General features: G+C 46.0%; 1 protein-coding gene and 1 pseudogene across 1 annotated transcript; one reads left to right on the forward strand and one right to left on the reverse strand.

Moving 5' to 3' along the window:
* Positions 1-267: 267 nt before the first annotated feature.
* Positions 268-10,763, forward strand: LOC127335857 (uncharacterized; annotated as a pseudogene).
* Positions 10,560-13,887, reverse strand: LOC127316532 (peptide chain release factor PrfB3, chloroplastic-like). Its single transcript, XM_051346954.2, has 6 exons — positions 13,641-13,887; positions 13,019-13,236; positions 12,539-12,739; positions 11,963-12,175; positions 11,086-11,266; positions 10,560-10,999 (listed from the first exon to the last, which is right to left on the reverse strand). The coding sequence occupies exons 1-6, from the start codon at positions 13,783-13,785 to the stop codon at positions 10,722-10,724; spliced, it is 1,236 nt and encodes a 411-aa protein (XP_051202914.1). The 5' UTR covers positions 13,786-13,887; the 3' UTR covers positions 10,560-10,721.
* Positions 13,888-16,633: the final 2,746 nt, after the last annotated feature.

Below are 16,633 nucleotides of genomic sequence, written 5' to 3' on the forward strand. Positions count from 1 at the left end.
CTGTGTAAGCCGAGGGTGGCCCTCGGCGTAGATCCCCATCTCGTTTTTCACCTGGTTGGCTGCGCGTTTTCCTCCACCGCGCGTTCCCCCGTGCACATCTCATTTTTCTCCCGCCCGAGCCGCCGCCGCCTGAGCCCCGCGCCGCCGCCGCTCGAGCCCCGCGCCGCCCTCCTCCCGCCGCCGCTTCCTCGGCCCCGGACCCCTCCTCCCGTCGCCGCCTCCAGCCCGCCTCCTCAGGCCCCCGCCCCCTCCTCTCGTCGCCACCTCATGCCCGCCACCGCAGCCGACGCCGCCGCCTCCTGCCCGACGCCGCCCTCCTCCCGTCCCCATCCTCCTCGCCCCACCGCCCTCCTCCTGCAGCTGCCACCTGCCGCTCCTCCCTGCCCTCCTCCCGTCCCCGGCCGCCCGGCCCGCCGCTCGTCCCCCTCCTCCCTGACCTCCTCCCCTCCCCCTCCACCACGCCCCGCCGCTTCCTCCTCTGCCGCCCTCCTGCTCGCCCTAGCCTCCTCATCGCCCCGGCCATCCTCCCGTCGCCGCCATCCTCAGCACCCCTCCCAGTACCCGGGTATGGTAAGCAATTGGCTTTTTTTTCATTTTTGTATTCCTTTAATTGTTGTAATAGAAATTGAAGTAGAAACAAATAGATCTGCAAATGTGTAGTTGAAATTTGGAAAGAAATAGAACTGCAAATTGAAATTTGGAAACAAATAGAACTGCAAATTGTTGTAACAGGGACATTTGGAAAGAAATAGAAATGTGTAGTTGAAATTGAAATGCTATGTTTAATAATGTAAATAGAAATGCAAATGTGAATTTCTTCTAATAATATGTATTTGTAATAGGCCAGGCCGTGACCGCCTCGTCTTGAGCACCCCGGCGTGACGATCCCGGATCTTGACGCGCTTCTCGACGGCCGCCGACATCGACACTCGATTGTTCGACTACTTCCTCTACATCGAGGGTGAGCTAAATTTCCAACTTCTTCTCCGCATTTTATTTATGTCACTAGATTCATTTTCCAAGTCAAGTTGCGTAACCTACGTGTCACTTCCCGTCCTCAAGCGTTACGCGGATAAATATGCATTAGTGGTCGGCATATTTTCAACCGTAACGCTTGCGGCATTTACGGGACAGTCGGCGGATCCGTAGTTGGGTACGTTCTCCATGCTCTGCTCCGGTCCGAGTCAGGATTTCGGCAGCGCCTCACCGTTGTTCTCCGGATGCACATCCTCTTGTCTTTTTGGCGAGACGTGTATCGGGAGAGCAGCGGGGAGGTGCTGCGAAATTTTGACTCGGACCGGGTAGAGCATGGAGAACGTACTCAATCTACGGATCCGGCGGCTGCTAGGAGCCCACCTAGTAGAGATGTAGGTTGATGCATTCGTTTTGCCTGTTAAAAAAATTAAAATATGATGCATTTTCCTATTTGATATAAATGCTATGCTTGTCGTTTGGCTTCCAATAGAGCAGAGGATGGCTGATAATGGATGGATGTACACCGGCCGTGTTAGTGCGACTAATAAAACAGATGAGTGGATAAGGAAGACTTGGCATTTAGTGAAGGAGTTGGCGCGTGGTACAAAACAGAAGGTTCAGCCACTTTGCCCGTGCAATCGTTGCTTGAAGCATCACCGTCGTGGAAAGGATGACATGTTTAAACACCTTCTGCAATATGGGTATATGCCTCGTTACGTCACGCAGATCGACTTTGATGAGCACGAACGTGACAGAGGTGAGGTGATGCGGCAGCGGCTCAATGGCAATGAGTACGATGGGGTTAGAGACTTTCTAGATGATCTTGTCGATGCCCACATGCCAGAGTCGCCACCTTCACGGGAGGAACCGCCAGAACCGGAGGAACCTCCGTAACCGGAGGAACCGAGCGCCAGCCGCGAAGGCCGTCTAGGAGATGAGCGCCGCTGCTAAGACGCCTCAGTACGAAGGCGCCGCGCTTTCTCAGCTCGATGCCATCGCCCAATGTCTAGCCCACAAGACCCGGTACAACACCACCCGTGACGGCTTCGAAGCAAGTCTGAAAACAATCTGGTAACATGTTGCCCAAAGGGCATTGTCTCGCCTAAAAGCCCGCACGAGACGAGGCAACTCATGTCGGCGCTCAACATGGATTATCAAAGGATAGACTGTTGTGAAAAAGGCTGTGTTCTCTTCTGGAAACAGTTATGGAGGACAAGTACTGTCCCATTTGTAAGGCCTCTAGGTATGAAGAGGTAACGGGAAAGGATGGTCGTGTGAGGCAGTCAAAGATCGCAAAGTCGATTCTTCGGTATCTCCAATTCATATAAAGAATCAAGCTGCTTTACTTGTCTGATGAGACAGCCAAAGAGATGAGGTGGCACAAGATTGGGACTCGAATAAAGGACAATCGTGGGCGGACGAAGATGGGACATCCATCTCGATGGCAATGCATGGAAGAACTTTGATAGAAAATACCCCCATAGGGCAGCAGATGCTCGGAATGTCGAATTGCGATAGCTACGGATGGCTTCAATCCATATGGTATGTCGAATGCCAATTACAGCTTGTTGGCCCGTGTTTGTAATTCCGCTCAATCTCCCTCCCGGAGTCCTAATGACGAGGAAGACCATGTTTCTGTCGCCGATCATTCCAGGGCCCCATTACCCGGAAGAACTTGAGTGTCTACATGCAGCCGATTGTGGAAGATTTGAACCACTCTTGGCACCACGGGACGTTGACGTACGACCAAGCATCGAAGACAAACTTCGCATGAAAGTTTGGTTGCGTATACCATGCATGACATGCCCGGTACGCCCTAACATGCGGATGGTGTACAGCTGGTAAATGGCCATGCCCAGTGTAGGCATCGACTTGAGTTCCTTTGGCTAAATAAGGGTCGCAAGTATGTTGCGTTTGACACGAATCGGCAGTACCTCAAACGGAGGCATCCGTTCGTAGAAGACAAAAAGAACTTCAAGAAAGGCAAAGTTGTGCATGAAGTAACAGAGGTGCCAAAGTTCGATGGTATAGCTGTTGATGCCGAGCTACGTGCTCTCGTGCCACGCATCGTAAGCTGGCCATCAATTTGAGGGATATGGTGTAACGCACAACTGGACTCACGAGGCAGCCTTAACGAAGCTCGAGTATTACAAGGACCTCGAACTTCCCCATAACATCGATGTGATGCACACCGTAAAGAATGTCGCGGAGTCCTTATTTCACACGTGCCTAAACATTCCCGGGAAGTCAAAGGATAATGTCAAGGCTAGAGTCGATGTTGAGAAGCTCGTGATAGGAAGAAATTACACATGCAACGTCCTACCGGCCGTCGAAAGAATTGGTTCAAGCCGCACGCCGACTTCGCCTTGATTCCATCCAAAAGAAGGAGGCATTCAAGTGGCTAAAATACGTTGTGATGTTCCCTGATGGTTATTGTTCGAATATGAGCAAGGGAGTCAATCTTTCGACGGGAAAAGTCACCGGGCTCAAGAGTCATGACTATCATATATGGATTGAGCGGCTGATGCCGGTGATGCTTCGAGGGTATCTCCCGAGAAAATATGGCGAGTGCTCGCGGAGTTGAGCCATTTCTTCCGCACGCCTCGTGCTAAGCAGATATGTCCTAAGGTTATTGAGAAGCTGCAAGTTCAAGTGCCGGAGTTGCTATGCAATTTGGAGATGATCTTTCCGCCAGGCTTCTTTACTCCGATGGCACATCTCATTGTGCACCTCGCAAACGAGGCACTATTGGGTGGCCCAAAGTGCGATTTCGGTGGCGCTTTGTATTGAGAGAGAGTTCAAGTATATTCGGAAGATAATCGGAAACAAAGCCAAGATTGGAGCATGCATAGCTGAGGCAACGTGCCTTCGGGAGATGGCAGATGCCGCAACAACGTACTATCCTGATGAAGTTCCCACTCTGCATAACCCGGTCTCTCGTTACAATGTCGACGTGCCCATGAATGACCCCAAGCTTCAACTATTCCAATGTCCCGGTGGCAAGGCTGGTAAAGGACAAAAATATCGATTGGAGAGGGAAGAGAAGGATTGCATAATGCTCTATGTGCTTATGAACATGAAGGAAGTGGTGGGGGGGACGACGATGGCGGTCACGATTTCATTAGGTAACATGGTGTAATGCTTATTGTATCTAGTTTCGATCACCTACACTCAACTCGGTCTAATGCTTATTGTATCCTTTCAGCGAATTCACGGATGAACAGTGGTGGCTTCCGCGCGATCCCACGGGCGCGGAGTTGGAGACTCTACGGAAAGAGGGTGCTCCCGAAGTCAAAATAAACTTTGTGTCTTGGTTCATGAAAAAAGTAATGTCTAAGCTGTCCCTCTTACCTACCAATATGTGACTTGTCCCTGTTATTCCACGTAACTAATGCACACAACAAATTTGAACCGTGCTTGTAGGGAGCTGATGCAAACGTTGAGATGACAGATGAGTTGAGATGTGTTTCCCAAGGTTGTAACCGTGACGTCATGAAGTATGAAAAGTATGACGTGAATGGGTTTCGATTTCATACAGAGACACACCAGAAGGGCCGGGCGAATCCAAAAACGATAAATACTGGTGTCTTCACTAAAGGATCCGATACCTTTGATTACTACGGGAGGTTAGAGAATGTATACGAGCTGACCTTCAATCGTACAAACAAACAACTCAATCTCGTTGTGTTCAAGTGTCATTGGTTCGACCCAAGAGGTGGACAGAGAATTACCAAGTCCATTGGGTTAGTTGAAGTTAAGCCTTCCACCACCTATACCGGAGCCGATGTCTATATTGTTGCTCACCAAGCCAAGCAAGTTTATTATTTGCCGTACCCATGCCGTAAAGCGGCCCTCAACGGCTGGGAAGTCGTGTTCCGTATCGCCACATGGTAACCTACCGATTCCCTCCGAGGACGATTACAACAACATTGACCCCGTAACATACGAGGGAATTTTCTATCAAGAGGAAGAGGATTTCGGGCACTTTGAGTTAGAATGTGTTCTTGAAGAGGACCTCAGAACGATGCAAACTCGTGGTGAGTCAGTGGTGGATCTAAAGGACATAGATATGCTCGAGAAGTTACAAGTGGAAGATGATAGCGATGATGAGCCTCCACCCGTCTATCAAAATCCAACTTACTACTCAAAAGATAGTGATAGTGATAGTGGCAAGGAGAAACAAAATGAGATTGACGATGAGATTGATGACGGCTGGTGAGGGTCTTTTATGTGTTTATATTTCAACATGCTTCTTATTTGTTTAGTATCTTTATGCTTAGTATTTATATTTTTTTCAACATGCTTCTTTATTGTTTAGTATCTTTATGCTTAGTATTTATATATTTTTGAACATGCTTCTTAATTGTTTAGTGTCTTTATGCTTACTATTTATATATTTTTCAACATGCTTCTTAATTGTTTTCTCTTTCTCAATGCAGGTGATTGAACAATATGAGCGGCGGCAAGGAGGACTCGTCGAGCTTGCTTAAGAAGATGCAACAACGCAAGAACAATGTTAGAAGGAGTGAGAGGGCACCGCGTCGCAATCCGCGTTACGAGGACGGCGCGGGAGGAGGAGGAGGACGAGGACGGGGACGAGGTGGTGGAGCTGGAGGTGGCTTGGGAGGAGGTGGAGGTGGAGGTGGAGGTGGCTGGGGAGGACCGGACTTTGAGCCACCACCCTCGGCTTCAGGCGACGTTGCTTCCGGGTTCTTTTTGGAGGGGACGTCTAGAGAGGAGGCGGAGACGGAGTCTAGAGCCGAGGAGGACTCTAGCCGCGGGTTTGAGACTCCGGAGGAGGATGGGCGGCCGAAGGCACTGAAGATTCGTGGGGAAGCGAGAGTCCCCGACGAGAGGAAGGAGCCTAAGACCCATGAGGCGAAGACCCTTATTATTCCCGCTGGCCCCGAGTAAGTGTACTAATTTGGCAATTTCGATTTTCATGTACTAATGTTTGATTTTCATGTGCTAATGTTTGATTTTCATGTGCAGCAATTGGATATTTCCTCCGGGGGTCAAGGGGCGCCTGCCTAGCAGCATGATTGGAGCTTTGCTTAGGAAGTTCTGGCCGGGCAAGTACTATCCCCTCGGCACTGTCCCACTGGCGAGAAGAAGCTAGCCACTACTTGGACGGACTACGAGAGTGCCCCTGGCGTAGGCTTCCGGACGGCTGCTGAGGCCGTGATGAGAAAGTTTTGGGTAAGACATATTTTCTCGAGCTTCGTTCATATTTGATGACCCCAATGTTCTAACTCATGAATCTCACAATTGTTTTTTGCATGATTGAAGTGTTTTTATCGTGTGGCGCCCGAGGTTGAGGAGACGGCCGCGAACAGGACTTTGCGGGCGACTTGTGAGAGGTTGACACCGCAGGTGTGGTACAACCAAAGGATCACGTCCGCGGGTCACTTCTGGGCGGAGAGAGGCGAGAGGGTCCATAAGCCGGACATTGTCGGTAAGAATGCTAAGGCCGAGTACGAGATGACGGTGGAGGACTACATGTCGGTGAGTAAAATGTCAATGAGATTCTACATTGCTACTAAGTTGCGATTGCATTAGATTGAGTTGAGTATTGCATTTTCAGGTTATCCCCGATTGGGCCGAGCCGCATGCCGAGGCATGGGAGGAGATGGTTAGGACGAGGTGGCTCAAGATGGACGAGGACTTTGCAGCCGTGGCGAGGCGGAACGCGGAGAACCGAGGCGACGGTGGCACACACTGTGGGGGAAACCTCAGCTACGAGCGCTACAAGGGGAAGATGGTATGTATACATTTTATTTTCCTTCAGGTTCAAAGTTGGTACTCACAACATTTCCTTTCGCGATGCAGAGGGCCGCGTTAGGACCCGAGGAGGAGATGTCTGACCTCGAGATATACAACAAGATGCGGCTTAAGAAGCCCGATCTCTCGCAGCCTCAGCCCTCGCTCCCTGAGTACTTCGGCACCTACGCCGAGGACGTCGAGAACTACTGCGAGATGGTGAGGCATCGTCACCCGGAGGTGGATGACCCCATGAGCGCGGAGGTCGACGAGGAGTCGTTGGTCCTGTCGTCCGGAGGGTTGCCGCATGGCCGTCTCGCCATGCTGAACAAGGCCGTCAAGCATACCCTCACCACGACCTTCACGCGTCTCAAGGCGGGACTCACCAAGGACAGCCCCCCTCTCCCGTGTTTTTTGTTTGACTAATTACTTCAAATAGATAAAGATTGTTTGTATGAAATTAGCATAATTAAAAAGTGCTTTTCAATATAAATCTAACGATACTAATTACATATAATATAATTAAGATTTTGTTGCTCAATTTTTATGGTTAAAGTTCGTCTTGAAATACGCGTGGGCCTTATTCCTTGAAACGGAGGTAGTACTACCTAAGGAGCTAGACTACAGATGTTCAGGCCAGGCATACATACTTGATACTACAAGTCAGCTTTCCGATCTTTTTAACCACTAAAATCTGCAATGACATCTTCGTAGCTGTATGTCTCTAAAATAGCACCCACTATGTTGACTAACAGATTATTGGCAAGATAATCATCCCTTTTTCTTTTCAAAACAATACCGATCCTTAATTGTCTTCCCCATAACTGTTAAAATTTGTAAAACTGAAAACAAATTCAGAGAACAGCTATTACCACTCAGTATGAATTATTATTACAAAGAACAGTCCTTATTGCTAACTAGGGATTTGAGAAAAAAGAAAGTACCAGTACATAGAAATTGGGGAAGATCATCGGCTTGATTCAGCAGTTGGTCGCGGCAGCACCGCCTGGAAGGAGCGCCGTGCACGTGCGGCCGGGAATGTGTGCGTGACTGCGGGCTGGCGGGCTGCAGTGATGGGCGGCGGTCCGGTGCTTCTGGGGGCGGTGCTGCTGCTGCCGTGCCGCCCTGCTTCGCCTCCACCTACTTCCCCCGATTGCCCTTCTCAATTCCTCCGCCTTGCTCTGACTCGTGCTTTTCTTGGTCTAGCGAGAATGAGTTTCCCGAGTCAACGAGGCAGAGGCGTGGACGTTCTGGTCATTTGGTGGGCTGCAGTTGGGCTGGACATGGGATGCATGATACTACCTGGTTTTTTTCGGCCCAAAACCTGGACGGGCCATGGCCCGGTTCGGCCCCTACATAGCTCCGCCAGTGCACATGACCAGTTAACAATCTCGTCTGCCTAACATGAACCCGACACATTACGTCACACACACGTGACCGTATGATCACGCCACACGTACAAGAATTGCTCGTACAAAACAATGCGGGCCATACGGGCCACTACAGGACTGCATGTACATGTCAGATTTAATAATTTTACGATCGTGCCCTACTTACGAAGATATGAAAATATCTCCACCGTCCTTATTTTTTTACACGGACAAAGTTTTGCCAAGAGGGGGAGTACCAGAGCAGAAGTGATGAACTGAATTGTAGTCGGTTCTTTTGGCACGCGATGATGGACGGGATTCAGACCAAATGCTCCCAAATTTTCAGGACCTCACCTCTAGGGTATGACTGTATGAGCCAGCCCAAATATAACTTTAATTTCTCTCAATCTCTCTAAAGCGGTTTTTTTGGAACCTGGGTAGTGCGGAATCCGGTTAAACTTACCTAGAAGTTACATAGTTGCTCCGACCCCTAAATTATAGAAATTACTGTGCGAATGAGTTTCCCTTCATACTATTCATTTGAAACTTGTTATTTTTCCCCAAGCTACATATTTTTAAATTTTGGTATAAAAAATTGCACGCACATACATACGTGCATCTTGTACATGCAAAAAACTTATTTAAATTTTTTGGGGTGAGGGGGCGAAAATACGTAATTCTGACCCACACAGTGAAATAGGTTCCGGAGTACCCGGATTCCACCACGTATTTCTATGATGTCTTCTATGTCTTGAAATTTAGAATCTTGCAGAGGTAGACAATTTACAGAATACCCTTACGGAATGACGTGTAGCAAATCAAAACAATTACAGCCCTTGAATCACGGGAGGAGATTAGATTCGCACCAACCAACCACTTCCACCTAATCCCGTAAGTTTCTTTCCGTAGAAACAGTCCGTACGTTAGCATTTCCGCCATGACTGTCATCCATGCGGTGTGCAAAGAAAGATGGGTTGAACGGTTTCCACTTATTTCTCTTTTTTTTTGTACTAGCTGGGAAGTGCGAAACTGTGGATTGCATTTGAAAAAAGAAATGAACTAATTAAACAAGGAACATCCGGATTGCACGGTTTCAAGGGTTCATGCTTTTGCCTACCCCTATTTATCGATTTAATATAGCCTGCAATTTATGAGTGAGTTACTATGTAGTTTGTTTGTGCAATTTTCTGGAATCTCACTTCTCTTGCTAGCTACACATACATATACACTGAAGTGGGCCTTTGAGTCAAACTCTGTGACACACATAGGCACTACACCCACATAGCCCAAACTATTCAACACTTACTCCCCAGATGAGCGATAATTTATCATCCTTATCTTGTTACATGCCAGCATATACTCTTTAATTCTTAAACCCTTTGCTAGACAATCAACAATTTGTTTCCCATATGTTACATGCTTAACCTTAAGGTGTCTTCATCAAGACGCTCTTTGATGAAGCAAATTGATGGACACTTATAGATCTGTGGCCAAGCCTTCTGTTAAAAGTGGTGAAGCCGTTCTGTTCTGGTCTGATGAATGGGGACTTGATGGCTCTTCTGTTCCATTAAGACAGAGGTTTGCTAGGCTGTTTTCCTATGCTAAAGATGAAAAGATTTCAGTTAGAGATATGGTTATGCTTAATGATAGATCTGAGGAGTACACTTGCCTCTTTCATCTCGAGCACATGAAGAATTTCTATTGCTTCAGAATTAGTTGGATGATCTGGACATGATGGATGTGGGGCATGATGATTGAACATGCTCATGTGGGAAACAAGCCACATCAGTATTATAATTCTTTATATGATCATAACCAGGTTGAACCACAATTTAAGTGGATATGGTAGAAGAAATGTATTATGAAAATCAAGATGTTTGCATGGTTACTCTTAAATGGCAGACTTAATTAACACTAAGGATTTGCTTCAGAGAAGGCATTGGCAGGTCACAAATAGGAGATCGCGGCAGCACAGCTTGCGGCCAACACCGGCACCCTGAAGGAGATCGCGAGGTCACTGATGACTATCTCGGTGATGGTATGTGAAGCCGTCAGGTTCAGGGGCGGCGGCGGCGTGCTCACGCACGTGACGTGCAACCCTGCCCAGCGAGGGGTGCTGCCGGCGCACATGGTAGAACAGGTGAAGAACTGGAGGAAACTGTCGGTATACTGGCTCGAGGCCATTCTCTACGGACAGCCGTTCAAGCCGCCCATCGAGGCCGACGGCAGCCAACAGTACGACTACATCCCCAGCACCTGCTTGCTCCGGCCAAAATCAACTGCCAGGACCACGCCATGATGGCCCTCGGCGTCGCGCTGAACCGGCAGGAGGGAATGCAAAACAAGCATCAGGATGCGATCGACAAGCATTGGAGAGCCGTGCTCGCCCACGCTCGCAAGCTTGACAGGGAAAGAGCATCCACATCCAGCAGATGAATGGCAACAACCGGCCCGTAAGAACATGATCTTTGCTATACCTGATATATCTTGCCTTTCTTTTGGCTTGAAATGTGATCCATGTTACAGAAGTTATCCTCTGGTGATGTGCTATATCTGTATCAGCAAAAAATGGATTTACAGAACTTGTGGATTATATTATGGCGTGTCAATGTACCATCACCCATGTCTTGTAATAATACGACCTCTGATGAATGGTTCGATGTCGCCTTCCAGGACCGAGTTGAGGTCTGACAGTTGGATGCCTGTGTTTAGATCATGTACCAATTCTTGGGGGCCAAACGTATATCGTCTTGTCTCGCGGTAGTATCTTTCCTCTACAGCCTGTTTCTTGATCATCTTCGTGCCCGACGCTCCTAATTCTGTTGTTATAACGAGGAGTTTTGCTTTCAACCTGCTCATGGCTTTTAGCTTGTTTGCAAAATAGCTTCTTTCACCTGTGGAGAAACCACTCCAGTACATTTAGCCTGCCGCTATATGTGGATTTATACTTGCATCAACATTCGATATTTATTTCCAGTACCTGAGCTTTCGGCAGTAACTCCACTTGGTATGTGTTGAACTCTAACAGTAGCACTATTTCTTCGATTTCGTTTTGCACATTCATCAAGAGAAGGAGAAATCTCCAGATCATTGTCATCCAAGTGAAAATTAAGTGGTCTATCCAAGAAGAGAGGGATTATATCGACTCTAGCCGAAATTGCCTGGAAGCTTTGGTAGGTTTAGAGTTAGCCATTCTGATATAAAGGGTCAGGTAATGATCATGATAAAAAAATGTCATTCTGATAGTATCAAGCATCACAAGGAAAAAATCATGGTAAAAAGGACACTCTAATGTAAAACAGCACAAGGAGAAGGTTATGCCAAAAATTGCACACACATTTGGGCCTCCAGACCATCATACCATAGTTTCTCCATAAACGTAAATACAAAGGATTTGAATTCGGGAGTTAATATTGAAGAACTGGAGCCCTAAGGCCACAAATGGGACTTTACAGAGTGTAAATTATGTGTGCCGATTTAGACCAACGTAACTGGGTGTAAGAAAATGCTGATTTCTGAATCAATATCTTGATAAAGTAATTTTAAATTGAGTTGAAAAAAGTTGGAATGAAGCCATGTCCTATCTTGCTCCAGTTCTTAAGGTCTTTTACTAAGTATCTGGGCGTAATTGGTATCTTCACGATATTAATATATTCCCTTTATCGAAAAAAAGGTGGCAGTTCTATATTTGGTAAGTCGCTGGCTGGCACAGTTATATTCAGTAACTGCACACAATTAAGCTCTGCTGGAATGATTTTTGAAAGTAGGGTTTTGTTGATATAAGCTTTGTGTTTAATCGCTTGGACTGAAAAACATGCTAAAGATTTGTAACAAATAGGAATAGATAATGTAATCACCTCCTCCGTGCCATATGTGTCAATGGAAGAATTGATCATTCTGTGCATTCCTTTTTCTCCAGAAAGAATTCCAAACATGTACTCTGATTCAATTTCCATTGCTGCATACTGGATATGACCACTTATTGATGCGATCTTCTCAACCAGTCCTTCTTTGCAACCTTGCCTCCGTGCCCAACATGTATACATGTCAAATAGCTTCTCTGCCCATAGCTGAAATCAGAAAACGTAACAAGATTTCAAAAAGGTGGGGATGATCAAAGTTGATGAAAGTACTACGGATAAAGCACTACTATATTATATCATTGAAGTGATGACAACTATATGGACTAAGATTTGGAAGAAATATTTATAGTGGCTATCCTTTAGATTGGTTCCTTTACTCCACCTGTTTTAAGGTATCATCATTCTTGTCTTAATATCATGTTACACAAATTCAATTAATTGACAAATTAATGAAAACTGACTTGGGTAGAAGCATTATTCAAAGTACTAAAGTAGTCTTATACTCTTATTCTACCATCATCAGGCTCTGAACACTATTTAACTTATCCAATGTCACTACAATCAACTGACCTCTGAAGCAACACCCTCTGATCCAGCAGTGACAATGACACAAGCTCCTTCCTTGTCATAGAGACCCTTAAGAAGCTTGTACATCTCGTAACGATCTAGAAATTCACTAGCATCCAAAGAGATATTGTATGCTTGCTTAAATAGCTCTCCATTTATGACATCCATCCCTGCTAGTTGACTTATCAACTTAGCCTCTTCAGCCTGCACATTGTATCTAATGAGCATCCGCGACAAAACATGCTAAATTCTAATCCAGCATTTCCACAGTTCAGAATCAAAGCACATAAAGTAAGGACACTCTAATTTATAATTCCTAATTGTTTAGTCCATCTTCCGTTTCTGAAGCATGGTCCTTGTGCCGTTTGTTAAGCATGGTCCTTGTGCCGGAACCAGCATGCTACACAAAGAGTATTTCCTTGTTCAAATTTGGGACAAAGCAAAACAGTTCACCGAACTCACATTACGCATCTAAGCAAGCACCTTATATAGAAGGTCTTTGAGATGATCAACCGCTCTGATGGCATCGGAGAGAGCAGAGAGCGCCTCATGTGACTTGGCTGGATTGTCCCACAAGCTGCGGCTTTGCAATACTTCTTCGTGTTTGATCCTCTGTGCTTCCTCCCACTTCAATGCGTTGGATGCAGTCATCTCGACCCGGATAACTACATCTTCGATCCTCCTTTTCCAGGAGTACAGACCTTGATATAAACAACAAACAGATGTCAGCGTAAGATGTTGAAATCTGGCTCGTATATTTGGCACATTTAGCTTGTACATTTGGCCAAATAGAACTGTACATTAAGGAGTAAGGACTGATTGTAATCAGGAAAATTCTAGGACCATATAATCGTCAATACATTAATCTTCGCAGTAAAAAAATTTAGACTTTTGTTGATATAAAAAGGTACCCCGGGCTCGAAAAATCAAACATTTTTATAAAAAGGTTTGTTACTAGCAGCAGAACCACTACCACTGTTACGACGAGTCATCTACAAAAGCCAAGGTGACTAGGCTAGACGGATCATCACAAGATTTCGAGGCATTTCACTTATCCTCACATTACTCTTTACAATAAAAAAAGAAACTGCAATGGCGAACGTACCGAGCTCTTTGTAGGTGGTGGCGCTGTCACCACGGCCGTCTGCGGGGAGGGCCGCCGGGAGAGAGAGGCGGCCAGCGCGGGAGCGGGTGGCGGACGCCCGCGAGGAAGCTGCCGGCCCCGCCGGCGGCGAGGCCGCCGTGGCCATGGGCGTGAGAATGCGAGCGGTGGCCGGGTGGGGATGACGCGCGTTTGTGATTTCAGAGAGGGGTGACCGGGGCGGTGTGTGCGGCGGAAGAAGGTGTAGCCTGGCGTGGTGTGGCTCACACGCGCCTCATCCTACGGCCAATCGGCTCACCCCAGGGCATAGCCCAAGTTTTTCGTGCTCAAACTAAAAGCCACGTCAACATGGCCATTTCCTATGATGTATGTGCATACCGCATTACCGTCACAACACAAGCCACTGATTTTTTTTGGCATGGGATATTTCATTGAATTTGCTGGCATAACTATAATTTTGATAAAATGCCACATTTTTTCGCGAGAAAACGCAAAATCTTTGTGTTCGGTGCATTCATAGAAAGAGAGGTAGAGGTCCAAAAAAAAAAAAAAGAACTCTGTAACAGGTGACACCCTAGTCACCAATGTAACACTAGGAAGTAGGAACTAGGCTTGGTCTGCAGATATCCCTCGGACCTTTCATGCCATCATTGACCCCTCAATTTGATAGACAACTTTTGGTTGCTTATTGCAAAGACTGTTGCTTTTCAATACTTTTTTATCCATCAAACCATAAGCATGAATGCATGATCATGTAAGAGGTCACATTCCGTGTCACGGTGAACTTGTGGTGAATGGCCAGCTCCTACTACTCAACAAAATCTTCTCCAACTAAGGGCAGTCGGGCAGATGATCAGATCCAGCAGAGGACCTCGTGCCACAAGGTGCGTGAGAACGAACAACCAGTGAGCAAGTGGGACGTGGTTTCGTCACACTGATAGCATATAAAACACATAAGAGCATTGGGAAGGCACGTCTAGCTATCCGTTCACAAGCCTAGTATCGGTTTTGACAAGCAAAACCAACGAAGCACAAGACATAAACAGGTTAGGACCGCCTTCACCAAGGTCATGTGGCCAACCTTAGATATCATTCTGGATTTCCAAGTAAGAAACAGGTCCCCGAGTGGGAAGGTTGAGATAGATGCACTTGTCATCAGTGTTGAAATACCTCTAGGTTGAGGTGAACATCGCTAATCTACAAGCTTCACAAATCTAATATAATGTGGTGCAACATGTAAGAAAGTATTACTGTGAAGCTTCTCCTCATAACACCATCTATATTCTGAACATTATCAAATTTTGGTATCCTCATCAACACCATAACATGCATATTCCCTTGTGTGCCCTATGGTTTTGCCTCTCTCTTCACCACCGCTTCTCCTCCCTATTATTTACATTTTTTCATCCTTGCAAACCCTAACATATATCTTCATTAAGTAAGGATGGCAATACACAATCATATGCGAACATACATGCGAAGAAAATATCATTCTTACTTCCGGGATCATCGGTAAGTACATAACTTTATCACACTCGATTTGCTGGACAACCAATCGAAGAAGAAGAACATCAATCATAAAACACATGCGTGGAATGCTAAATAGGAACAATGAAACAAAAGCACACCATTCACACATCGACCGAGGGGATTTGAGATTTTTAGGTGTAATAGATTTACATTGTCACTCTAGCACGTTAAAAACCAGAGTATTTGTCATCATCATTAGGCAGCATGAACACACAAACTCTAGTGATTCACCTAACTAGTTTTTTTTTTTTTGCCTGTGTGGATCACACATACTCTAGTGATTCACTTAACTAGTTTTTTTTGGCATGTGTGCATTCTGGATGTCTAGACTTGCTCTATATGTTATTTTTTGAAAAGGCTAGGTGTAATTAGTATCATCTTAATATTAATACATTGCATTTATCGGAAAAAAACTAGGAAAGAGAATAGAAGTGCACACCCTTAGATACTGCTAAAATAGGCTTCTCTTGTACCTTGTTTCAAAAAACTCGGCCCATGAGGTGCTTTTCATGTGCAATAATAATAATTCGCTCATTCTATTCCAACCACAAGGCTTCTCGGCCATCAAAATGCCGCTGAAAAAAAAAGTGTTTTATGGTACAACCTCCAAATGGACGCAAGGAGTCTTAATGTTGTCAGCAGTAAAAAATAGTCTTTATTAAGAGAGCTTTCAAGCAACGCAGTTTGCACTTTTCTTCATCACAGTTTTCCCGTAACATGCCCCCTCTGATTTTTTTTGTGTGTATTGCCCAATTCCCAATTTGATATGCGATGTGTAGTATGGTCAATCATGGATTGGCGCTTGTCTGATCTATTTTCTGTTGTTGGATGAGACTGTTGCAGCCTGATGTCCTACTTATTGAAAGTCTTGTCTAAAAAGTAGCTACTCTCCAATCCATATTAAGTAACGTTGATTTCACTATCGAAAAAAGTAACGTTGATTTAGTAGAACAACTTTGTATTAAATCAGCGGCACTTGCTGTGCATGAAGGGATTATACTATTTTTAAAAAAAATCAGTACAAATGCAAAGGGAAGGGCCTCCGACTTCATTTTGGAATTTCTGAGAGGGAGGATTCAATCAAAAGAAACGAAGAAAGAGAAACTGTAGATTGAACTGTAGATTAGAGAGGTCCATCATCAGCCCAACAACTCAAGTCATGGACTAGTACTGTAGCCCAACAAATGCGTTAGTTAAGCAATCAGCCACGTTCTCCAAAGGTAGAGGCAAACGGACCCACTCTGGGCCGCCGGCGGCGACACCCACCACCAGGACGCAGGACGGAAGGTCCGCCACGGATCGACCGGCGTCCGGCAACGCAGGTCCCAATCTGGACCCTCGCTACACACCTTCCTCTTCATCGCCATCCTGCGTTTTTCCTTGTCACAGGTCGCGATGGTCGAGCCCACTAGTGTAATTTTCAACACAGTACGATTCATTCAAATACTCATATATGCAACGGGGTG

The sequence above is a fragment of the Lolium perenne genome, chromosome 1, assembly GCF_019359855.2.
Source record: "Lolium perenne isolate Kyuss_39 chromosome 1, Kyuss_2.0, whole genome shotgun sequence".
NCBI lineage: Eukaryota > Viridiplantae > Streptophyta > Magnoliopsida > Poales > Poaceae > Lolium > Lolium perenne.